General features: G+C 46.5%; 1 protein-coding gene across 2 annotated transcripts in view; it reads left to right on the forward strand.

The window, feature by feature from the left end:
• Nucleotides 1-25,639, forward strand: part of RUBCN (rubicon autophagy regulator) — a 50,345-nt gene that overhangs the window by 15,518 nt on the left and 9,188 nt on the right. For both annotated transcript variants that reach the window (XM_069727030.1, XM_069727031.1), the window contains 7 exons: nt 1,783-1,936; nt 4,303-4,755; nt 8,167-8,250; nt 8,460-8,575; nt 17,552-17,747; nt 18,338-18,439; nt 22,149-22,197. In XM_069727030.1, coding sequence (XP_069583131.1) covers nt 1,783-1,936; nt 4,303-4,755; nt 8,167-8,250; nt 8,460-8,575; nt 17,552-17,747; nt 18,338-18,439; nt 22,149-22,197 — 1,154 coding nt within the window. The remainder of the gene's footprint in view (nt 1-1,782; nt 1,937-4,302; nt 4,756-8,166; nt 8,251-8,459; nt 8,576-17,551; nt 17,748-18,337; nt 18,440-22,148; nt 22,198-25,639) is intronic.

A 25,639-nucleotide genomic window follows, 5' to 3' on the forward strand; every position in this document is an offset into this window, starting at 1 on the left:
CGCGGCTATAAGACTGTTTGTTGGGCAATCCTTGCATGTCTCGTGGCTATAAGACTGTTTGTTGGGCAATCCTTGCATGTCTCGCGGCTGTAAGACTGTTTGTTGGGCAATCCTTGCATGTGTTGCGTCTGTCGAACAGCCATGAGACATGTAGGCGCGGGGACTCGAACATATTATTCGAGCACGCCAAAGTCACGCAGTTATTAAACGAGCATGTTCGAATAACACCTTATCTGAGCATGTTCGCTCATCACTTTTTACTAGCCACAGTTAGAAATTTTGTGCTGTTTGCAATTATCCAATTTGAAATGGCTAAGCACAGCTAATATAACAAGTTGTTTCTCCAAAATCAATGCAATGAACACTGCAGTTTCAGAATTATTCAGCTCCTTCATGGCGAGTCTTCACTAGAGCACTTTAGCTGTTAAAACCTGATACAAACATGATGCGTGACTGTTGTAACCTGATAAAAATGTGATGCATTGCTAGACACCAGCTTCTGGAAGTGAGAAATCATAGGCCATACCTCATGCGCAATAGCTACCCGTTGACTAATATTTTTTGGTTTGTGACTTTGAGGTATGCTTGGGATCGTTGTCCTGTTGGAAGGTCCATTAATATCCAAGCATCAACTTTCCCCACGGAAGACATGACATTTTCTCTTCATGTCAGGATTTCTACCTTTCGCACTAATTCCAGGGGAAGCAAAGCAGCCCCAGGTCATCTGAGCTTTTGCCATGCTTCCCTGTAGGCAGGGTGTTTTTGTTTTTTCAACATATTGCTCCAATCATCCTCCTGACATACCACTGATCCATAGGCCCGAAATGGTCCAGTATTGTTTCATTACTAAACAAAATATCTGTGCTTATTGCAGCTTTGTGGTCAGTAGAGACATACTTTTTGGAGTCCAGGCATGGAGACCTTCAGCATATCCCTTGCTGTGCAAGCTGAAACCTCAGGGTCTGCTGACACCAAATCTTGCTCAGGGTCTTTCACTGTCACTCAAGGGTTTTTGACTGTCTGCCTCCTTGGGACTCTGATCCCTGACATAACTGTATCTAGGAACATGCAATGCCTTTGCTATTTTACTGTATACTTTTCCTTGTTTGTGCAAGGCAATGATCTCTTACATTTTTGGACCACTCTCTTGACTTATTAGTCATATATCTAACATTGAGTCAATTGTCACGATCAATGAATCCCTAGTCAGTCCAGGTATTTGATGTAATTTATCTCATGATTGGTTTGCATTTTGATTATTAGCATCAGATGTGCTTGAGACAACACCAACTATGTGGATGTTTTCTTATGGGAGATTCTATTCTGTGGGCTGAAAAACTCTGAGACTGCAGCAGCCATTAAAAGTGACATAGAAGCGTCTGGCTTCCATCATGCCAGTCTCATGAAGAGGCACACTCCACATTATGAATCGGGAGCATCTGACAAGTGGCCTAAGTCTTCGGTCACAGCTTGAGTCACGCTCCATCCCAGTGAAACTGGTGTGAAAATGCCAAAAGTCGCTAAATTTTTGTACTGCTTCACGTTGTGCAAAATATTTGCTACTTTTCAATGTCCTTTACGCTAGAAGTAAACCCTTTGATGAATTTGGAGAAACCACTTGTTATTAGTTGTGTAGAGCTATTTACATTGTTCCTGTCTGTACATATTGTTAATAATCCTAATATGAAATGGGGGTTGAATAATTTTAATTGGAATTGTACATCTAATCTATCTAATCTATTTTACAATAAATATTTTCAAAAGCTATACGTTCTTTCTCAGCTTGCAGGAAAAAGGGAGTTCACCATTTCAGGACGAAGTTTAAGTCTTACTTCTCTACCGATTACTCCAATCATCCCATACACTGAAAATCCTCAGCAGTCCCACTGTAGGTCCTATAGCAGTCTGCAAGTTCCAGGCAGTGTACCCAGCAATGGTAAGACCTGTAAGAGTGTGGCCTACGCTGACTAAATGATGTGACTCAGTGCTAATGATTGCTGTGACGGGAATATACAGTTTCATAGTCGTAAGGTCGAAGAAGACACAACTCCAGCGAGATAAACTATCCAGTGGAAGACTGAAACCCCATAACGCAGAGGCTAATTGCCCCATATTATTGGTACAATTCTTTCCTGACTCCACATACGGCAATTAGACTAGTTCCCTCGATCTACGTCCCTTCACAGAATCTAGTGCCCATAACCTGTAATATTTATCAAGAAAGGCATCTAGGCTCTACAGGGTGGGCCATTTGTATGGATACACCTACATAAAATGGGAATGGTTGGTGATATCAACTTCCTGTTTGTGGCGAATTAGTATATTGGAGGGGGAAACTTTTCAAGATGGGTGATGACCATGGCGGCCATTTTGAAGTCAGCCATTTTGGATCCTACTTTATTTTTTCCAATGGGAAGAGGGTCATGTGACACATCAAACTTATTGAGAATTTCACAAGAAAAACAATGGTGTGCTTGGTTTTAATGTAACTTTATTCTTTCATAAGTTATTTACACTTTTCTCTTTGTGTACAGCCATTGACATGTCACAGAGGTTAACACGTGAGGAGCGGATAGAAATTGTGTTGACGTCTGGTGAACACAGTACCCGGGTCATTGCAGCAGATATCAATGCAAGACACCCTACGCAAGAAACCTGTCACCATTCCCATTTTATTTAGGTGTATCCATATAAATGGCCCACCCAAAAAAGTTTGTCTCATCACTGAACATAATGTTCTGTGTAAACTGAGGGTCGTGTTCCAATTTTTGTTTTGCCCATTCTGCAAAATCAGCGTGCCGATTTGGCATCAGTGGAACATCCCTTCGGCGGACAATCGCTACTCACAAATGGCACCCTTACAAAATCCACCTGCTGCAACATCACAACGAGGATGACCCAGATCAGCGCGCTGATTTTGCAGAACACAATTTCTATCCGCTTCTCACATGTTAACCTCTGAGACATGTCAATGGCTGTAAACAGAGAAACTTGTAAATAACTCGTGAAAGACTAAAGTTCTGTTAAAACCAAGCACACCATTGTTTTTCTTGTGACATGCTCAGTAAGTTTGATGTGTCACATGACCCTACTCTCATTGGAAAAAATAAAGTTGGATCCAAAATGGCTGACTTCAACATGGCCGCCATGGTCACCACCCATCTTGAAAAGTTTTCCCCCTCCCATATACTAATGTGCCACAAACAGGAAGTTGAAGTCACCAACCATTCCCATTAGGTGTATCCATATACATGGCCCACCCTGTACTTGTACTTTTGTAGTGAATCAGCCATTGCAACATCATTTGGCACAGATTTCCATAATCTCACTGCTCTTACAGTAAAGAATCTGCGCCACTGATTATGAATACATTTCTCCTCTATACGTAGAAGATGCCGCCTTTCCATCGTTGCAGGCCTAAGTGTAAAAAGATCATTAGAAACATGTCTGTTCTGTCCCCTCATATATTGTAGATATTGTAATATCGTCGCTAAGCCTTCATTTTTCAAACTGGATATCCTGTCTTGGTGGCTCTTCTCTGCACCCACTCTTGTAAACTGGAGCCCTAAATTGTGCACAATATTTTAATTGTGGCCGCACTAGTGATTTGATGTTCCACTTACAGGCCTGTCATTTTCAGGCTCAGAGTTTCACCCCTTTTTGAATATTTGCTAAGCACCAGTCCTGGTTTTAGAGTCCAAGGCCTGGTTCACACATTAGTAGAAAGCTTATTTCTCTTCCATATGGTTTTAACACATTAACAATTGCATGCCACATGACAGATGCAGCTGTGGACCCAGAGGACCTTATTCATCCAGGGGTACAGGTTAGGCACACACTGATACTTTTATTAGAAGAAAAATTTTATTTTGTACAAATGTAGTTTTTTTGGCTAAACATTCAGAAAGGGAACACCTTTAAAATAAAGCAATATCAGCAACTCCTAAATGAGTGCGCCTTGATCTGGTGGAATATAAACCGTAGTGGCCACATGGTCCTCTATAACCGTGAAGCCCACAGTGCCACCATAATTGTCAGCTAACTCTTTGTTCCACTCTGTCCTCTCCTAGTAGGAGCTTACTATGCTCCTGCCGACAGTGGTTACTGTGAGCCCCTCTCCCCATCTGTGCCACGGTCTACTCCATTGTGGTGGAGGATGATTATGGAGAGGCTCTCTGATAACTCCTGTGATCGGGCCGGTCCACTTGAGGAATGCGCTGCCTTTTGGCACCTGGACCACACAGTCAATGCCGGATTAGGTCCATCTCTCCTTTGTAATCACCGCTCTGTTCTCTCTTCCAGGGTTTAACTCCAGCCTGGTAGACCGGAAAAACAACGTGTCTGTATCATTGCCTGTGAATGAGTCCATTCCCCCCAGCAGAGACTCGTCTCCCCATGAGCCTTTTTCTCCTGTAAGTGAAATGAGCATCAGCACCATGACCAGCCACAGTGAAGAGATCGCCAGTCCAGAAGACCCGACCAGTGAGGCAGATGATGGCCCGGAGTACCTGGCGATAGGAAACGTTAGCCGCAGGGCATCTACTCAGAGCAGCAGCAGCTCTAATCTGTTCTCCAGCTCTCAAAAAACCGACTCTCCACTTCCAACAACACCAGTGATACCAAGCCTCACCCTGCTGTCTGTGCCTCGCCGTTCCAGCTTCTCTGAGGGTCAAATAAGCCATGGAGCAAGCCACCTCAAAAAAAGTCACATGCGCTCACATTCAGATACTCATGTAGCCATTGGGAAAAATCAGGGTGAGTTTAATGCTCTGGTGCATTAATCGCACTGGTAATTTCCAGTGTGCATAGTATGGTACATTTATTTACTCCGATGCCCCGGATGTGTGGTTGTAGGACCGTGTGTACCATGTCTGTAAATGTCCTATTATATTGCATTGTCTGTAATGCATTTTCTTACTTTTACCTCTGACTGCTGGCACCAGGAGCTGAGCGAAGTATCACTAGTATAATGGAGGACCCTATAGCAGGTCTAGCATCTATTTTCATTGGAAAAGCAAAAGCACCGGTGATACCGATACAGTGGTTACACAGGAAAGTCCCAGTAGATAGGCGTATGCATGACGGGGGAGATACTGGACAACTGGCTGTTATGATGGTGCTGGAAATTCTGGAATTGGCCTAATAAGCATTAGCATTTCATTGTCTGCAGCGGTCAGTTGACTTAAGGCCCCTTCACATTTAGCGACGCTGCAGCGATACCGACAACGATCCGAATCGCTGCAGCGTCGCTGTTTGGTCGCTGGAGAGCTGTCACACAGACCGCTCTCCAGCGACCAACGATGCCGGTAACCAGGGTAAACATCGGGTAACTAAGCGCAGGGCCGCGCTTAGTAACCCGATGTTTACCCTGGTTACCATCCTAAAAGTTAAAAAAAACAAACAGTACATACTTACCTACAGCCGTCTGTCCTCCAGCGCTGCGCTCTGCTTCTCTGCTCTCCTCCTGTACTGGCTGTGAGCCGGAAAGCAGAGCGGTGACGTCACCGCTCTGCTTTCCGGCTCACAGACAGTACAGGAGGAGTGCAGAGCGCAGCGCTGGAGGACAGACGGCTGTAGGTAAGTATGTACTGTTTGTTTTTTTTTACTTTTAGGATGGTAACCAGGGTAAACATCGGGTTACTAAGCGCGGCCCTGCGCTTAAGGTACCTTCACACATAACGATATTGTTAACGATATCGTTGCTATTTGTGACGTAGCAACGATATCGTTAATGAAATCGTTATGTGTGACAGCGACCAACGATCAGGCCCCTGCTGGGAGATCGTTGGTCGCTGAATAAAGTCCAGAACTTTATTTCGTCGCTGGACTCCCTGGAGACATCGCTGGATCGGCGTGTGTGACACCGATCCAGCGATGTCTTCACTGGTAACCAGGGTAAACATCGGGTAACTAAGCGCAGGGCCGCGCTTAGTAACCCGATGTTTACCCTGGTTACCATCCTAAAAGTAAAAAAAAACAAACAGTACATACTTACCTACAGCCGTCTGTCCTCCAGCGCTGCGCTCTGCACTCCTCCTGTACTGTCTGTGAGCCGGAAAGCAGAGCGGTGACGTCACCGCTCTGCTTTCCGGCTCACAGCCAGTACAGGAGGAGAGCAGAGAAGCAGAGCGCAGCGCTGGAGGACAGACGGCTGTAGGTAAGTATGTACTGTTTGTTTTTTTTAACTTTTAGGATGGTAACCAGGGTAAACATCGGGTTACTAAGCGCGGCCCTGCGCTTAGTTACCCGATGTTTACCCTGGTTACCGGCATCGTTGGTCGCTGGAGAGCGGTCTGTGTGACAGCTCTCCAGCGACCAAACAGCGACGCTGCAGCGATTCGGATCGTTGTCGGTATCGCTGCAGCGTCGCTAAATGTGAAGGGACCTTTAGTTACCCGATGTTTACCCTGGTTACCAGTGAAGACATCGCTGGATCGGTGTCACACACGCCGATCCAGCGATGTCTCCAGGGAGTCCAGCGACGAAATAAAGTTCTGGACTTTATTCAGCGACCAACGATCTCCCAGCAGGGGCCTGATCGTTGGTCGCTGTCACACATAACGATTTCATTAACGATATCGTTGCTACGTCACAAATAGCAACGATATCGTTAACAATATCGTTATGTGTGAAGGTACCTTTAGCGCATCATCATATGTCTTTCTGATGAGCACTGCTCAGTCACCGATTACTGCAGCCAATTAAATGCCACAGTGGTCTGGTGGCTCTTTTTCTTCTCCACCTCCTTTTGCTGGTGCAAAGCATGAAACGACCAGCACTGGATGCAAGTGGGTGCTAGATATTGAGATTATTTTACCCTTGTGCTGCCTATATAAGCTTTTATTTTGTTATTACTACCCCTTTAATCCTATAGAGTTCTACTTGTGTGCTGAAGTCTTTGTGCTTCTGTGCATTACACTCCCACACAGTCACACCAGTCATGCCTCATTCAGATTACTGTACCATACAGATATGTGATTACCAAATTACTTTATTTCTTCCTCTGTTTTAATCTCGTGCTTTAGTGCTCTCTCTTTAGCTATACCTCTGACATGTGCTGGTCCCGGGCTCTGTGCTGGTCCCGGGCTCTGTGCTGGTCCCGGGCTCTGTGCTGGTCCCGGGCTCTGTGCTGGTCCCGGGCTCTGTGCTGGTCCCGGGCTCTGTGCTGGTCCCGGGCTCTGTGCTGGTCCCGGGCTCTGTGCTGGTCCCGGGCTCTGTGCGGGTCCCGGGCTCTGTGCGGGTCCCGGGCTCTGTGCGGGTCCCGGGCTCTGTGCGGGTCCCGGGCTCTGTGCGGGTCCCGGGCTCTGTGCGGGTCCCGGGCTCTGTGCGGGTCCCGGGCTCTGTGCGGGTCCCGGGCTCTGTGCGGGTCCCTGTCCCGACTCTTAGCCCTGAGCTCACACCTTGTTCGTAGTGGATGTTTGGTGTCCACACTGTAGGTATCCATGGAGTTCTATGAACTGGACATATATGGAAATAGTGGCTGGTATGTGCTGATTTTTTTCCCAACATTATTGGCCAAATTGGCAGACATAAGCTGGAGCATGGTCATTGTATATTCTGTCTTACCCCACAACTACGATAGATGATGCAGATGGAGCACATACATGTGGAGCAGAATGTAGTGTCTCTGGTACAACAACTGCCCGTACCTGCTGCAGATTCATACATACATTACATATGTAATACATGTTTTAGGAAGTCACTGTATGAGCAGTTCTGCAATAACTTTATAAAAGTGGACTAGTTATAGGGGAACCTGCTTTGGAGGCATGCTACAAATCTACTGCCCGAGGCATAGGAGGGGAGTATGGGTCAGTCTGTGTGATCGCTGTACGGTGCGCAGGACCAGTGCTTTTGTTCCCTCGTTACCCGTGTATGTGTTGCATGTGTTACTCTTAGATCCATTACTGTTTGTTATGTGAGCCTTTATTCATACGTTTATTATATATCGTGGGTCGTCTTTTAGTTATTTTTCATTGGATTGTACTTGTGAAGCGCTGACATGATGCATCATTCGAATCCCCCATAGCAGTGGCTTTCTCATCGGTCAGTTCTTGTGTTCTTCCTCCCTTGTTTTATAAGTGCCGTGCATGTACAATATGGCATCAGTATTTGTAAGTGGGCAATGCCGTATGTATCTGGTAATAATCTATCTGCTTTCCATAGAATCCCACGGAGATATTTACAGAAGAAGCAATAATACATTTAATGGAAGATCAAACCCTCCTAACTCCCTTTATGTGGATTACGGTGAGTGGTCCGGTGTTCTCGTCGTTAGATTTACTCGCCTTGTTCTACTTTTCTCTGACATTTTTATACAAAATCACATGCGTGTAATCAGTCTATGGCAGCTAAGGCGGCCCTCCATGGGAAATGCACCGTGCACCTGTGGCTTGCAGATCTCTCCTTCTGGCTCTTTACACCAGTAACTATGTGTATAAAATCCTTCTTTCTTACAGACAGCACCCAGTACTTGAATGCCCCAGACGGGATATTTCGGAGGCCTTCAGAGGGACAGTCATTAATCAGTTATCTCTCTGAGCAGGATTTTGGGAGCTGCGCTGACTTAGAGAAGGTACGGCAGGAATTATTATTATTATTATTATTTATTGTTATAGCGCCATTTATTCCATGGCGCTTTACATGTGAGGAGGGGTATACATAATAAAAACAAGTACAATAATCTTAAACAATACAAGTCATAACTGGTACAGGAGGAGAGAGGACCCTGCCCGCGAGGGCTCACAATCTACAAGGGATGGGTGAGAATACAGTAGGTGAGGGTAGAGCTGGTCATGCAGCGGTTTGGTCGATCGGTGGTTACTGCAGGTTGTAGGCTTGTCTGAAGAGGTGGGTCTTCAGGTTCTTTTTGAAGGTTTCGATGGTAGATGAGAGTCTGATGTGTTGTGGTAGAGAGTTCCAGAGTAGGGGCGATACGCGAGAGAAATCTTGTATACGATTGTGGGAAGAGGAGATAAGAGGGGAGTAGAGTAGGAGATCTTGTGAGGATCGGAGGTTGCGGGTAGGTAAGTACCGGGAGACGAGGTCACAGATGTATGGAGGAGACGGGTTGTGGATGGCTTTGTACGTCATGGTTAGAGTTTTGTAGTGGAGTCTCTGGGCAATGGGGTGAATGGATTGACAGAGGGGAGAGGCCGGGGAATAGCGGGGGGACAGGTGGATTAGTCGGGCAGCAGAGTTTAGAATAGATTGGAGGGGTGCGAGAGTGTTAGAGGGGAGGCCACAGAGCAGGAGGTTGCAGTAGTCAAGGCGAGAGATGATGAGGGCATGGACTAGGATTTTTGCAGATTCATGGTTGAGGAATCTGGGTGACCCTACTCTATAAGGCTACGTTCACACTAGGTGTTTTTTTTTTATGCTAATTTTCAGTTGCCAGTACCAGCTATGGCTATAAGATTTCAGAAATCTCATGCACACAGCTTGTTTTTTTTGGCATCAGTATTTTGTGCTTTGGACAGAACACTGAAAGAAGTGACATGTTCTTTTTCAGTTTTTTTCACCCATTGAATTGAGTTAAAATAACACAGCACAACCTGGGGTTTTGCAGCAGCTTCTTTCCTACCAAGTACTCAGGATTTGCTGGCGAAAAAAAAAAACGAAGCAAAAAATCCCAGTGTGAACTTAGCCTGTCTATTATCACACTGTGGCAGAGCCTATATTGTTGTGTAGGATCTCTGTATATTTAAAGGGATTGTCTTGTAAGGCTTTTTATTACAGGAAAATTTTTTCTCCTACGCCTCATTGGGGGACACAGGACCATGAGTGTTATGCTGCTGCCACTAGAAGGACACTAAGTAATACAGAAAGAATAGCTCCTCCTCTGCAGTATACACCCTCCTGCTGGCTCCAAGTGAACCAGTTCTTGCTTAGTGTCTGTATGAGGCACTTGGGTCTGCTTTCAGACCCCACCGTTTTTATTTTTATTCTATTTTTCCCTTAACGGAGCAAATGGGGGCGACGGATCCTTTCTAGGTTCCGATCTTCCCCCGAACCATCAACAGGCAAGAACGCGGAGCGTACCTCCCCGTACCCTTTCCTGCACCGTTGGATGCCAGCCCTGAGCTCACCTTAAGGGCGACGGTTCCTTCGCGTTCCGATCTCCCCCCCCTCTATAGCAGGCGACCACATGGAGTAGCCCTCCATTTACCTCTCCTGGAGCCAGGTGCATAGCTGGACATGATCTTTATGGCGACCGTGCAGCCCCCCCACTGCATCACCACTGTTATAGCGGATGATGGAAGGCGGCAGATGCTCTCCACCCCCTCACTGACTATGGCGACGGTGGATTGAGCACCGGCCCACCGCATCTACCGTAAATACACCTGCGGGGCCGAGGCGCTGGGGGGGTCCTGGTCCCTGGGATAAAGGAGGTCCGTATATACCTTAAAGCCCGGATACGTGGGTCATGTCGGTCCGCAAAAATAGCGGCCGTGGCGCTGCAGGCCACAACCGCAAGCTTAAAATTTAGCCCCCAGCTTTTCTCTCGTCCAGGCCGGAACATTGGCTCCGCCCACCGGTGGTTACCGCCGACCACTCCCTCTGGCACTTCTCGTTCTGCGAGAAGCGCCTTCTCTTCCTGATCTCGGCGGCTATCTTTTGACACCCACAGGGCTGATGCTGCAGCGCTGCTCCAGCGTTTTGAATCACAGCTTCAGGGATTAGTGATTTCCGTGGACACATTGCGGACCTCCCCCCGGGGTACTCAAGACACATGACTTGGGTAAGCTGTAGAAACATAGCTTAACCCTTCCCCTGCTAGTAAGCGCTCTCCTCAAGGCTACACTGTCTCAATCAAAGCCTAACAAAAAGTCTGGGAAAACCCACACTGTGTTTTTTGCTGCTTTTACTGCTTGTAAGGTATCTCTTCCCCGGGGTCACAATACTGCTTTATGCTCAGCTTGTAAACCGGTGACTGCTCAGGAACCACCTGTTACTGATACCGAACCCAGTGAGCCTAGTCCCCATGAGTGGGCTACCTCCCTTACCTGGTCTATGGCATCCCTGGCCAAAGCGTTAGACTCGTTCTGAGACCCTTCCTCTAACCAGGGCACCTTTACGGATAACGCTTCCGATGATCAGAACCTCTTGTACACTAGGGGTCGTACCTTACAAGAAAAGGACTCATGCCTTGTCCCCAGTCCATCACCGGGAATCGGGTTCTGAGAGTTCCATTTCTCGCTCCCCCTCCCTTGGGGCTAGTAGAGAACCTGGCTCAGAGGACGATTCTGACATGTTCCTAGATCAGGAATTTCCGGAGACTCTCGACTCTCTCATTGAATCACTAAACAAGGCCCTGAAGCTAGATGAGGAACCTTTATCTAAAACGGATCATGCTGTGTCCTTTAAGAGGACCAAGCGGGCTCACAGAGTGTTCGCCAATCATCCCGAATTTAAGGAAATCGTTGAATCTCATAGGATCCGTCCAGTTAAACGCTTCACAGGCCAAAAGCCCATGGAGTCAAAATATCCCTTTGCTCCTGATCTAAGAAAAGATTGGTCACAGTCTCCTCTGGTAGATCCTCCAGTATCGCACCTAGATACTAAATCTATTTTATCCTCTTCGGAGGGCGCCTTGATTAAAGACCCCACCGATCGTCAGATCGACAATATGGCTCGTTCAGCTTTTCAAGCCTCAGCATCCGCACTCTTTCCATCTTTTGCCGCTACGTGGGTGGCTATGACCCATTGGGCTGAGGTCTTGTCTTCAGCTGTTCTGGATACCAATCCTCCCCCCGAGGTAGCAGATCTTGCTACTCAGATAGCCAGAGCTGGGGATTTTCTAGTGACCACGCCTCTGGATGCCGCTGACTGCGCTTCTCAAGCAGCAGCAAACGCCATCACCATTCGGAGGTCCTTATGGCTCAGGGACTGGCGTGCGGATTCTGCTTCCAAAGTCATTGAAAAACTCGATCAATTAATTTCTGATGCCACTGGAGGGAAGAGTAAATTTCTCCCACAACAGAAGCTCTTTCGGAACCAGCAACAGCAGGCTCTGTCCCGATTTTTTTTTTTTTTTTTTTTTTTTTTTTCGTTCCATCTCAAATTGGTCCTTTACTTCCACATCTTCCGGACCCGGCCGGGCACAATGTAGGGGTAGAGGTCCCCAGACCTCTTACAAACCTTACCCTTCATAGAGAGGCAGTCAGGATCCAGGTGGTCCAGACCGGGCAGATCTCCCACACAATGACTCCTGGTGGTATCCAGAGGACACCCTCAAAGTAGGCTTGCCGCCTGCTTTCCTTCACCGACGCATGGCTCTCGGTCGTTCCTCCGGATACAAGATAGAATTTTTCTCTCTTCCACCAAATCGTTTTTTTCCAGTCTTCTCCTCCCAGGGCAAAGGCATCAGAGTTTTTTCAAGCCATAAGCTCTCTAAAAGAAGACGGGGTTATTATCCTAGTCCCTCAAAGCGAAAGGTTTCAAAGTTTTTATTCAAACCTGTTCATTGATCCGAAGAAGGACGGTACAGTACAGCCCATACTGGACCTAAAACTGCTGAACAAGTTCGTGAGGGTATGACAATTCCGAATGGAATCGCTTAGTTCTGTCATTGCCTCCATGGAAAAGGGCGAGTTCCTGGCATCTATAGACATCCAGGACGCGTACCTCCACATTCCAATTTTCCCTTCTCACCAGAGGTTCCTTCGCTTTGCAGTTCAGGAACAACACTTCCACTTTGTTGCTTTGCCTTTCGGCTTCGCCACCGCTGTCAGGTTATTTACCAAGGTCATGGCGGCCGCCATGGCCATCCTTCACACCCGAGGCGTGGTGGTGCTACCGTATCTAGACAATATCCTCATCAAAGGCCCCTCTTTCCGCACCTGCAAGGAGGCCGTGATCATCTTTCTTGCCTAGGTTGGAAGATAAACTTCAAAAAATCTTCCCCAGTACCGGCTCAGCGAATTTCCTTTCTAGGAATGATACTGGACTCATCCCAGGGGTTGGTGCTTCTTCCCCCGGAACGGAAAAGATCTTCGCCTTACAGCGGGAAGCTCAGAAGCTCTCTCAACTTCGCACTCACTCTCTGCGCTTCAGTATGAGAGTCCTCGGCAGGATGGTAGCAGCCTAGGAGGCGGATCCATTTGTCCAATTACACCTCCGTCCCTTACAGCATGCCCTCCTTGCTGTTTGGGACAGGAACCCGTTCTCCCTCGACCGTCGGTTCTTCCTTCCCTAGCGAGTCAGACAGTCTCGCTGGTGGTGGACATTAAAGTCCTCCCTGAATCAAGGGAAGTATTTTCTTCCAGTACATTGGCTAGTTGTGACAACAGATGCCAGTCTTCTAAGCTGGGGAGCGGTGTTCTTACATCACACTGCTCAGTGCCGCTGGTCACTTCAGGAATCACACCTTCCGATCAACATCTTAGAAATTCGGGCAATCAGGTTAGCTCTTCTCCAATTCCATCCCTTCCTGGCGGGTCATCCCATCAGGATTCAGTCTGACAATCAACCAACAAGGGCTAGCCCGTAGCATGGCAGCTATGAACGAGGTAGGCTACATTCTCCGTTGGGCCGAGGAAAACCGCTCAATGATTTCTGCGGTTCACATCCCGAGAGTGGACAATTGGGAGGCAGATTTCCTCAGTCGTCAAGGCCTCGACTCCGGGGAGTGGTCTCTCCATCCGTAGATCTTCCACCAGATCTGCTGTCGTTGGGGAACTGCGGACGTGGATCTGATGGCCTCACGGCTAAATTGCAAGGTTCCCGACTTCATAGCTCGGTCCCACGATCCGGCAGCCATCGGGGCAGATGCACTCGTACTCCTGTGGCATCACTTTCAGCTTCCGTACATATTTCCCCCGCTCCCCTTATTGCCGAGAGTCCTCAGGAAGATCAGAGCGGAGGGAGTACCGGTAATCCTGATTGCGCCAGATTGGCCGCGCCGGGCGTGGTACGCGGAACTAGTTCAACTAGTCGCCGATGTTCCCTGGCGACTACCGAATCGCGCAGACCTGCTATCACAGGGCCCCATTTACCACCAGAACTCCGAGGCCCTGTGTTTGACGGCATGGCCGTTGAGTCCTGGGTTCTAACCCTGGCAGGTTTCTCTCCGGAAGTCATCTCTACCATGATCAGCGCTAGAAAGCCTACGTCTATGCGCATTTATCATCGCACTTGGAAAACCTTCTTTTCCTTGTGCAACGACCGGGGACATTCTCCTCTTGAATTTTCCATTCCTTCCATCCTCAAATTTTTACAAATAGGTTTGGACTACTTGGGTCTCGCCTTTAGTTCTCTCAAGAGGCAGATTTCAGCCCTGTCCGTTCTGTTCCAACGCAGGATTGCCAACAGATTACAAGTGAAGACGTTCGTTCAGGGAGTCTCCCATAGGGTGCTGCCCTATAAGATGCCGTTGGAACCATGGGACCTTAATCTGGTCCTCGGAGTCTTGCAAGAAGCTCCTTTCGAACCTCTACAGGAGGCTTCCCTGTCCTTTCTTTCATGGAAGGTTGCCTTCCTGGTTGCGGTCACGTCCATTAGACGAGTCTCAGAACTGGCGGCTTTGTCTTGTCAAGTTCCGTTCCTGAATTTTCTTCAGGATAAGGTGGTTTTGAGAACATCCCCGTCCTTTTTGCCAAAAGTTGTCCCATCCTTTCATCTCAATTAGGAGATTCTTACCGTCTCTGTCCGGCACCAGTACATCGCATCAAGAACTTAGGCCCTCCACACACTGGATTTAGTGAGAGCTCTTAAGAGATACGTCTTGCGGACAGCGTCCTTCCGCAGGTCGGATGCCCTGTTTGTGCTCCCGGAAGGGCCAAGGAAGGGGTTTCCCGCTTCCAAGGCGACAATAGCCAAATGGATACGTTCAGCTATTCAGGTATCCTACCGAGTCAGGTCATCCTGTCCCAGCAGAGATTAAGGCTCATTCCACTCGGTCAGTGGGTGCGTCTTTAGCCATCCGGCACCAAGCTTCGGCAGCACAAGTTTGCACAGCTGCAGCCTGGTCCAGTTTGCATACGTTTACAAAACATTACCATGTTCGTTCTCAGGCCTCGGCAGATGCGACCGTCGGCAGACGAATTTTGCAGGCGGCTGTGCCGCATCTGTAACCTGTGGGTACAAGGAGCAATTTCAGTTGATTGTTCCCCACCCAGGGACTGCTTTAGGATGTCCCATGGTCCTGTGTCCTCCCAATGAGGCGTAGGAGAAACAGGGATTTTTGTGTACTCACCGTAAAATCCTTTTCTCTGAGCCAATCATTGGGGGACACAGCACCCACCCTGTTAGCCTAACGGTTTTGGTTTTCTGTGTTGGCTTGGTTTTGACACAGTTCATCTTGGTTAAGCTCCTACTGCTTTGTTACCGAACTGGTTCACTTGGAGCCAGCAGGAGGGTGTATACTGCAGGGGAGGAGCTTTTTTTTGTATTACTTAGTGTCCTCCTAGTGGCAGCAGCATAACACCCATGGTCCTGTGTCCCCCAATGATTGGCTCGGAGAAAAGGATTTTACGGTGAGTACACAAAAATCCCGGTTTAACTCTGTTAGTCAGTCATTAGAAAAAGTAATAAAAATTGAGTCCTTAGTGGTTGATGCCTTTTTAATAGCTAACTGAAAAGATATATATATATATATAGCAAGCATTGATGACTACTTAGTACATTATACCTGATGAAGACACCTATCTGCCCTCACAAGGCATCACCATCACAACCATGGACCAGACCTCAGCAGACCATAAAACATTAATATAAATTTCATCAATATTTACCGCCACAACTGTTTCTCCCCTTCCCACATTTAGTTCTGCTCACGTCACTTTCCTTATTACGGCACTATTCTATGTCCTGAAGCATATAATTATGTGTCTGTTCAGACTAGATTGTGCCTGATGAATAGACCTGAGTAGTTACGAAACGTTGCCAGTTTACATCCCCTATTCACTTGGTCATTAAAAGGTATAAACTACTAAGAGCTCTTTATTATTTGTATAATTTATTTCTAAAGCTTTTTAATTGTAAAAATGGCCAAATAAACACATCGTACAACTTTACAGCACTTGCAGTAATTTAAAAAAAATAATTACTTGCTCTCACCTGTTTACTCTCTCATCCACCTGATTTCCTCCCCTAGTAGAGGATGGACATTTAGCCTGGGCCATATGATTGGAGCATGGTCATTTAGCCTGTCGCCATATGAGTGGAGGATGGACATTTAGCCTGTCGCCATATGAGTGGAGGATGGACATTTAGCCTGGTGACACATGAGTGGAGGATAGACATTTAGCCTGGTGACACATGAGTGGAGGATGGACATTTAGCCTGGGCCATATGATTTGAGGATGGTCATTTAGCCTGGGCAATATGATTGGAGGATGGACATTTAGCCTGTCGCGATATGAGTGGAGGATGGACATTTAGCCTGTCGCCATATGAGTGGAGGATGGACATTTAGCCTGGTGACACATGAGTGGAGGATGGACATTTAGCCTGGGCCATATGATTGGAGGATGGTCATTTAGCCTGGGCCATATGATTGGAGGATGGACATTTAGCCTGTCGCCATATGAGTGGAGGATGGACATTTAGCCTGGTGACACGTGAGTGGAGGATGGACATTTAGCCCGGCGCCGTATGAGTGGAGGATGGACATTTAGCCTGGTGATACATGAGTGGAGGATGGACATTTAGCCTGGCGCCGTATGAGTGGAGGATGGACATTTAGCCTGGCGCCGTATGAGTGGAGGATGGAATTTTAGCCTTGTGACACATGAGTGGAGGATGGACATTTAACCCGGTGCCGTATGAGTGGAGCATGGACATTTAGCCTGTCGGCATATGAGTGGAGGATGGACATTTAGCCTGTCGGCATATGAGTGGAGGATGGACATTTAGCCTGGCGCCACATGAGTGGAGGATGGACATTTAGCCTGGTGCCGTATGAGTGGAGGATGGACATTTAACCTGGTGCCGTATGAGTGGAGCATGGACATTTAGCCTGTCGGCATATGAGTGGAGGATGGACATTTAGCCTGTCGGCGTATGAGGGGAGGATGGACATTTAGCTTGTCGGCATATGAGTGGAGGATGGACATTTAGCCTGTCGGCATATGAGTGGAGGATGGACATTTAGCCTGTCGCCATATGAGTGGAGGATGGACATTTAGCCTGGCGCCACATGAGTGGAGGATTGACATTTAGCCTGGCGCCACATGAGTGGAGGATGGACATTTAGCCTGGCGCCGTATGAGTGGAGGATAGACATTTAGCCTGGTGACACATGAGTGGAGGATGGACATTTAGCCTGGTGACACATGACTGCCATGTGACCACTACAGGTGGCCCTGTCTCAGAAGGAGAAGCGGGAGGGAAGGAAGCTGCACCCGCAGAGTACAGGGTATGCACCTTATTACTGACCAGCTGGTAGACCTAGCGAAGGACACCCAGCCAGTATTGGCAGATAACCTCCACCCAATCATGTATTTACGGAAAGTATGGAGACTTATTTCAGGTGATGTCTGGGGTAAGATGACGCCTTTTAATTCATTAGGCAGACCATTATCTTACACAAGCTGTTCTCTTGGTACAGGAGAATGCCCACTTCAGCATATCCGAGTCTCTGATTGCGGCTATTGAGCTGATGAAATGTAACATGAGGATCCGTCAGCTGCAGGAGGAGGAAGAGGACAGTGACCGGGAGATCCGAGAACTAAAAAAGAAGATCCGTCTGCGCCGTCAACAGATCCGAACTGGGAAGATGCCCATTAACGATGATCCGTCGAGCAGTAAGTAACAGCCGGTTTACATGGCCATTATGAAGGTGCGGTACCGGGCCTCCTGCCAGTGTTCTCACCATACAAACTTGCCTAATGCGGACTTACTACATGCAGTTATGCCTGCGAGAACAATTGATAATGTGATTTTAGGAAAATCTTTCTAGTTGTATTAAAATGTTTTCATGTAAACACGTGTAAGAAGCGTAAGATAGTGACCTCTGTCAGATCTGACAATAGTCTGGGTGCATTTACACTGGACGGTTGTCAGGAATGATCTGTTCCTTGGAACTTGCAGGTGAAATGACCATTCCAAAAAATCATTGTTCTCAGCAGCACATCATCCTGTGTAAACAGGATGTGCTGCCGAGAACAATAACTGCCTGTGCACAGAACGATCTATTATTGATTGTTCTGTGCTCATCATAAGCAGTCAGCCTGTCTGGTATTAAAGATCAGCAAGTGTAGGTGGTGGTGTAACGGTGACAGTTTTGTAGTGTAAGCCCACCCTTATCTAAGTCGGGGCTGTACCTGCATGTTATCCTGCTGGTAAATGAATGTAAAAATATAAAATCCGACTTTCCAATGATTGTGTGTTCCAGGCTTTAATGTGACGGACAGCAGTTCCCAGATGAGTTCGCAGGACTCCACACATCCGTCCGATGCTGGCTCTGTAGATGAGATGCCTCAAACTGAAGTCAGAGGTAAATAGTCAGCAACTACAGCAGGATAAAACTGCTCCGCAGTGCTACAGCAGGATTAAAACGGGTTGTCCGACAGGTAAAAAAAAAAAAAACTGCGAGGATGCTTTTAACCCCTCAAGACCAGAGGTATTTACGTTTTTGCGTTTCTGTTTTTTGCTCCCCTTCTTCCCACGGCGATAATTCTTTTTATTTTTCCATCATTATGGCCATGTGGGGGCTTGTTTTTTATGGGACGAGTTGTACTTTTGAATGGCACCATTGATTTTTACCATATCGTGTACTGGAAAACGGAAAAAAATTCCAAGTGCCGTGAAATTGCAAAAGCGCAATTCCACAATTATTTTTTTGGATTTTTTTTTTTACCATGTTCACTAAATGTTAAAACTGACCTGCCATTATGATTTTCCAGGTCACTACGAGTTCACAGACACCAATCAGGTCTAGGTGTTTATTTTAATTTACCATATTTTGCGGATTATTAGACACACTGGATTATAAAATGCAACCCAAATTTTGAGGAGATAAGTGGGAAAAAAAACTTTTTTATTTAAAAAAAAAAAATATATATGTGGTGGTGCTTCTTATAATCCATGCGTCTTATTGCTTGCCGGGGTGGTGGCTGCGGTGAAGTAGAGTCCCAGGGTCGCTGCTGGAGGAAGAAAGAATGGAGCGTTGTTGCAGGCCACAGGCTGGGATGAGGGGGTTTTCAGACATGCGGTTGTTCGGTGCTGCGGGGGCTCTGCCGACATTTTGTGAAAGCCCAGAGCCCCCGCAGACACATGGTTTCTAGTGATGAGCCAGCACCAAGATCTCGGGAGATGAGATCTCAGCACTGAAATCTCATCTTCCGAGATCTTGATGCCGAGATCTCCATGTGGGCATGCGCCTCCCCGACAGCCATTTTCCTGGAGTCCACCTCAAAGGAAACCATATAACTGCGGGGCTCTGGGCTTTCACAAAATGTCGGCAGAGCCCCCTCAGCACCGAACACCCGCAGAGGCGTGCCGCATGTCTGAAAACCCCCTCATCCCAGCCTGCGGCCTGAAACAACGCTCCACTATTTCCTCCTCCAGCAGCGACCCTGCTCCACCGCGGCCAGTAAGGTACATCCGCATTATAAGTTCAACCCCCATTTTCCCCACCAATCTTGGGGGGGAAAAAAAGTGTCTCATAAAAATACGGTAAGTGGTGAAAAAAAAAATCTGACGTTTGTAAAATTAAAAAAAAAAAAGACACCATTTTCCAAGACCTGTAGCGTCTCCATTTTTCGTGATCTCGGGTTGGGTGAGGGCTTATTTTGTACACACCGAGCTAATGATTTTAATGATACCATTTTGGTGCAGATACGTTCTTTTGATCGCCCGTTATTGTATTTTAACGCAATGTTGCGGCAACCAAAAAAAAACTTAATTCTGGCGTTTTGATTTTTTTTTTCTCGCTACGCTGTTTATCAATCAGATTCTTTTTATATATTTATAGATCGGGCGATCCTGACTGCGGCAATACCAAATATGTGTATTTGTTTTTTTTTTTAAATTATTTTATTTTGTTTTGAATGGGGAAAAAGCGGGGTGATTTGAACTTTTTATATTTTTTTATTTTTATTTTTTAATATTTTTAAAAACTTTTTTTTTTTTTAAAACTTGCTTCAATAGTCCTGTAGAATGTAGTCCGCAAAGACAGGGTCCTCTCCCCTCTGTACCAGTCTGTCACTGTAAATTTGTTTACTGTAAATTATATCTATAACTCTGTATGTAACCCCTTTCTCATATACAGCAGCATGGAATTAATGGTGCTATATAATAATAATAATAATCTCCATGGGAGACTAGAAGCTGCGATCACCCGATCCCTTCCTCTGCCTAGAGCATGGCTGCAGCCCGGCTCTATGTAGCAGAAATGCTCACTTGCTATTAGTGCCGACCGCTGGACGGCACTCATAGCTATCCAGCTATGACAACCACAGTGGCTCCTGCAGACCCCGGGTTGTCATGCCAACCCATCTGCAACCTGCGGTCGTGTGACACGGGCGCCGCTGGGCGGGGTTAATGACTCGCTTCATACACGTGCATGTTATATGCCGCTGTCAGAGTTTGACAGTGGCATTTAACATGTTAACAGCTGCGGGTGGATTGCGATTGCGATCAGCTGTCCTGTGTCGAAAAAGGTGCGGGCTCATCGCTGGAACCCGCACCAAACGGGGGAGGTGTCCAATGTCGGATATATCCGTCACTTTACGTTAAAGAGTTAAAATAAGTTGAGCCATCCTCGCCCTTTCTTACCTCTGTAGCCCAGACCCCTCAGTGGTCTGCGCAGGGCCTGGAAGCAATGACATCCTGTAAAAGGGATAGTCCGGTGTAAACTGCTAAGTCTGCAGTGGCTCTGTGTGACCCCCCCCAGCACACGCACTGTCCTATAGAGCGTTCTGTGTGGTTGGGTATTTTTTTAATTTTTTTCAATCTAATCAAACGTGTTGTAATTTGTGGCTAAACTGCACGGCTGATTAACGCCATTATGGGGCAATCTGGCTGTGGCTTTCCTAGACGGAGTTACACCTGGGATTTGGACTAAAGCTAAAATGCACTTTGTGCCCAGGGATGATTCTGATTGTATCCATGCTTACCTTTACATCCCTGAGAAATGGACCTTTTTTCTTTCACACCACATCCACTTTACATCTGTTTTTTTCTCATCCATTTTTTAAAAACTGAATTTGCTAAACTGAGCTTTTATTTATACTGTCCAAGAGAGACTAGGAGACAAAGTGCACATGGGGTCATATCTGTGAAATCGGATGTGGAGGTTTGGGTTGTGTACACCCCACCACACCACTAAAAGCTCCTGAGCCTGCCGCAGATCCACGAGGGAATAGAGCATAGGCGATGGAAAAGTCAGATGGCTTACTTAATAATAATGACGGATGCTAATCTACATAGTAAGCGGTTTATTCATCAACGCGTTTCGCAGCATACAGCTTCCTCATCAGGACAGCTTTCATTTCATGAAGATTCTATATGCTTCCAAAGCCGTTGATGGATAAACCGCTTACTATTTAGATTGCCATCCGTCATTCTTCGTCCTCCGGCAGCGCAGAAGTAACCCATCGGTGTTCTCCATTGCCTATACTTTGTTTATACACCAACTCCTAACAATAGATCCATGAACAAGTTTGGAACCTTGCAGTGCAATGTCTGTCTGCTGTGTTTCATCTGTTTTATGTATATTTAATGGCCGAGTCTGATCAGCAAAGCAGATGAGAACAGGACCTGTTGAGTCTCACAGAACGTTTTAAAACTGACGTATGGATCAGTAAAGCTCTATGGATCCGTGTGCTGGCCAAGAAAAAAACAGACAGCGCTGGGACATGTTACAAGGCTGCGTAATTGTAGGCTTACTCTTCAGCTGAAGCTTATGGCCTGCTTTATTCACATCAATATCTGGACCTGCCAAGCCTTAAGGCTAGTATTGTACGCTGCAGCTGCCCAATATGGGGGACAAAGTCTTCACAGTTCTGCTGGTAAATTGGGGCGTCCCCTTCTGTCCTGTAGCCTTCGGCCACTTCACGTGAGTGCGGTTTGGCTGCGTACGACTGTTATGGCGTCGCTCTTGAAATTACACACATTCTTAAAGTGCATTTATTTCCATAGGCCTATACTGTCAGCTGGATAATATACTGCATTTATCATTGTGGTTTTCTCCTCTTATCCAGATGCCAATATTAAGAAGTCCTCAATCTGTCAGCAAAGCTCCGAGGCCATGTGAGTATGAATTCCCAAAATGTATCATACATATTAGTAACAGTATACAAAATGGACACACAGCCAATGCTAAATAACTCCTCTGATCAGAATTAGTATATAGTAATCAATATTTATTAAACATATATACAAAAAATACAATTAGTTAAGTTAACCGCAGAGACAAATATCCTGGTGATATTTAATTAGTAAATCAATGTGCTTCCTTATAACACTCACTCTATGGCTAGAGAGATCTCAGAAGATATATTAAAAATGTAACGTATGGTCATCACAAAGGGAACAGCTGACCGCACCACCAAAGCACTTATTCAATGAACACATTGGCCATCAGCGAGAGCTGGTCACCTGATCTCGGGTGCTTAACCAAGAAAACAAGCAAGTACAAACCATGAGCGGGAAGGAGTCGGCAGCACTCACCAATCTTCAAAAGCAGGTAACTCTTTATTGCAATAAATCTTCACGGCTCGGGGTGCATATACAGCAGGGTGTACTGGTCCAAACGACGGCCGTTTCGTGCCACTCAGGCCCATAAACGGGTTTGTGTAGCCCACAGAGAAATGTATGGCGTTAGCTAGTAAAATAAGTTATCAACCTGACAAAAGGAATAAGACAATGATAAATCTATGTATATGTGTATCTCACAGTAATGTCTCCCGCTAGTGGGTTGGTTAAAAACACCAGTGTACCTAAGCAATGATGCTACACTTGTCAGAAAATAAAGGGAATACTAAAATCCCCATCCTAGATATCACTAAATGAAATATTCCAGTTACAAATCTTTATTCATTACATAGTGGAATGCGTTGAGAACAAATAAAACATAAAAATTATCAATTAAATCACAACTAATATCCCATGAAGGTCTGAATTTGGAACCATGCTCATAATTTAATGAAGTTACAGGCTGATCCAACTTCAGTGGAAATGCCTCAAAACAAGGAAATGATGCCCAGTAGTGTGTGTGGCCACCAAGTGCCTGTATGACCTCCCTACAATGCCTGGGAATGCTCCTGATGAGGCGGAGGATGGTCTCCTGAGGGATCTCCTCCCAGACCTGGACTAAAGCATCCGCTAACTCCTGGACAGTCTGTGGTGCAACGTGACGTTGGTGGATGGTGCGAGACATGGTGTCCCAGATGTGCTCAATCGGATTCAGGTCTGGGGAATGGGTGGACCAGTCCATAGCTTCAATGCCTTCATCTTGCAGGAACTACTGACACACTCCAGCCACATGAGGTCTGGCATTGCCCTACATTAGGAGGAACCCAGGGCTAACCGCACCAGCATATGGTCTCACAAGGGGTCTGAGGATCTCATCTCGGTACCTAATGGCAGTCAGGCAACCTTTGGCGAGCACATGGAGGGCTGTGTAGCCCTCCAAAGAAATGCCACCCCACACCATTACTGAGCCACTGCTAAACTGGTCATGCTGGAGGATATTGCAGGCAGCAGAACCTTCTCCACGATGTCTTAAGACTCTGTCACATGTGTTCAGTGTGAGCCTGCTCTTATCTTATTTGGGGTCCCTCTCCCACGTCCATATACAGTTTGGTGTCCTTTTGTGTCTTGTCATGTCTATTTAGCCCCCAGGCTTCTACATGTCAGGGTCTTTTGCCATTCATTATGGATTGGTATATGGCTTTATTTGTATTGGCTCTGGCACTGCTCCACCTGTTCCTCTTTGCACAAAAGAGGAGGTAGCGGTCCTGCTCCTGGGTTGTTTCTATCCTACTGCCCCCTCCACGTGTCCTGATGTACTGGCCTGTCTCCTGGTATCTGCTCCATTCTTTGAACACTGTGCTTACAGACACAGCTACCCTTCTTGTCACAGCTCACATTGACGTGCCATCCTGGATGAGCTGCACTACCTGAGCCACTTCTGTGGGCTGTAGACACCACCTCATTCTACTGTACAGAACCTCTAGGGGTGAGAACAATGACAAAATGCAAAAGTGACCAAAGCAGCCAAAAAGGATGAGAACAGAGAAAATGGTCTGTGGTCGCCCCCTGAAGAACGACTCCTTCGTAGGGGTTGTTTTGCTAATTGCCTATCATTTCTACCTGTGTTCTCTTCTGTTTGCACAACAGCAGGAGAAATTGATTCACAATCGGTGTTGCTTCATAACTGGACAGGTTGATTTCACAGAAGTGTGATTGACTTAGTTACATTGTGTTGTTTACATGTTCCCTTTATTGTTTTTTAGCAGTGTATATAGACACACAGATTCAATGGAGTTCGTAGTAGATCCAACAGATGTACATTAATATAAAGGTACCTTCACACATAACGATATTGTTAACGATATCGTTGCTATTTGTGACGTAGCAACGATATCGTTAATGAAATCGTTCTGTGTGACAGCGACCAACGATCAGGCCCCTGCTGGGAGATCGTTGGTCGCTGAACAAAGTCCAGAACTTTATTTGGTCGCTGGACTCCCTGGAGACATCGCTGGATCGGCGTGTGTGACACCGATCCAGCGATGTCTTCACTGGTAACCAGGGTAAACATCGGGTAACTAAGCGCAGGGCCGCGCTTAGTAACCCGATGTTTACCCTGGTTACCATGCTAAAAGTAAAAAAAAACAAACACTAGATACTTATCTACCGCTGTCTGTCCTCCAGCGCTGCGCTCTGCTCTCCTCCTGTACTGGCTGTGAGCCGGAAAGCAGAGCGGTGACGTCACCGCTCTGCTTTCCGGCTCACAGACAGTACAGGAGGAGAGCAGAGAAGCAGAGCGCAGCGCTGGAGGACAGACGGCTGTAGGTAAGTATCTAGTGTTTGTTTTTTTTTACTTTTAGCATGGTATCCAGGGTAAACATCGGGTTACTAAGCGCGGCCCTGCGCTTAGTTACCCGATGTTTACCCTGGTTACCGGCATCGTTGGTCGCTGGAGAGCGGTCTGTGTGACAGCTCTCCAGCGACCAAACAGCGACGCTGCAGCGATCCGGATCGTTGTCGGTATCGCTGCAGCGTCGCTTAATGTGAAGGGGCCTTTAGTGCAATGATTGATTTCCAATAATATGTTAATAGCATACAGACACAACTGAAAGCTGAATCAGAATTGGAACCATGAAAGAAGATACTGAGCATAAAAGGATAAAAATAAGCACACAGTAGTTACCACCGAACTCCCTGATTTGCGTTTCACACTATGGCTTCTTTTTCTATTTTTACCTTTTATGCTCCGTATCCTCTTCTATAGTTACAATTCTTATTTAGCATTCAGTGCCTGGATTCTGTTAACATATTATTGTACTTATGTTAATATACATCTGTTGGATCATTGCTTAGGTACACTGGGAGAGACATTACTGTGCGATACACATGTACATACATTTATCATTGTATTATTCCTTGTGTCAGATTGATAACTTATTTTACTAGCTAATCCCATACATTTCTCTGTGTGCTATATTATAGTTTTAATATAGGTTTT

Source organism: Ranitomeya imitator, chromosome 5, assembly GCF_032444005.1.
Source record: "Ranitomeya imitator isolate aRanImi1 chromosome 5, aRanImi1.pri, whole genome shotgun sequence".
NCBI lineage: Eukaryota > Metazoa > Chordata > Amphibia > Anura > Dendrobatidae > Ranitomeya > Ranitomeya imitator.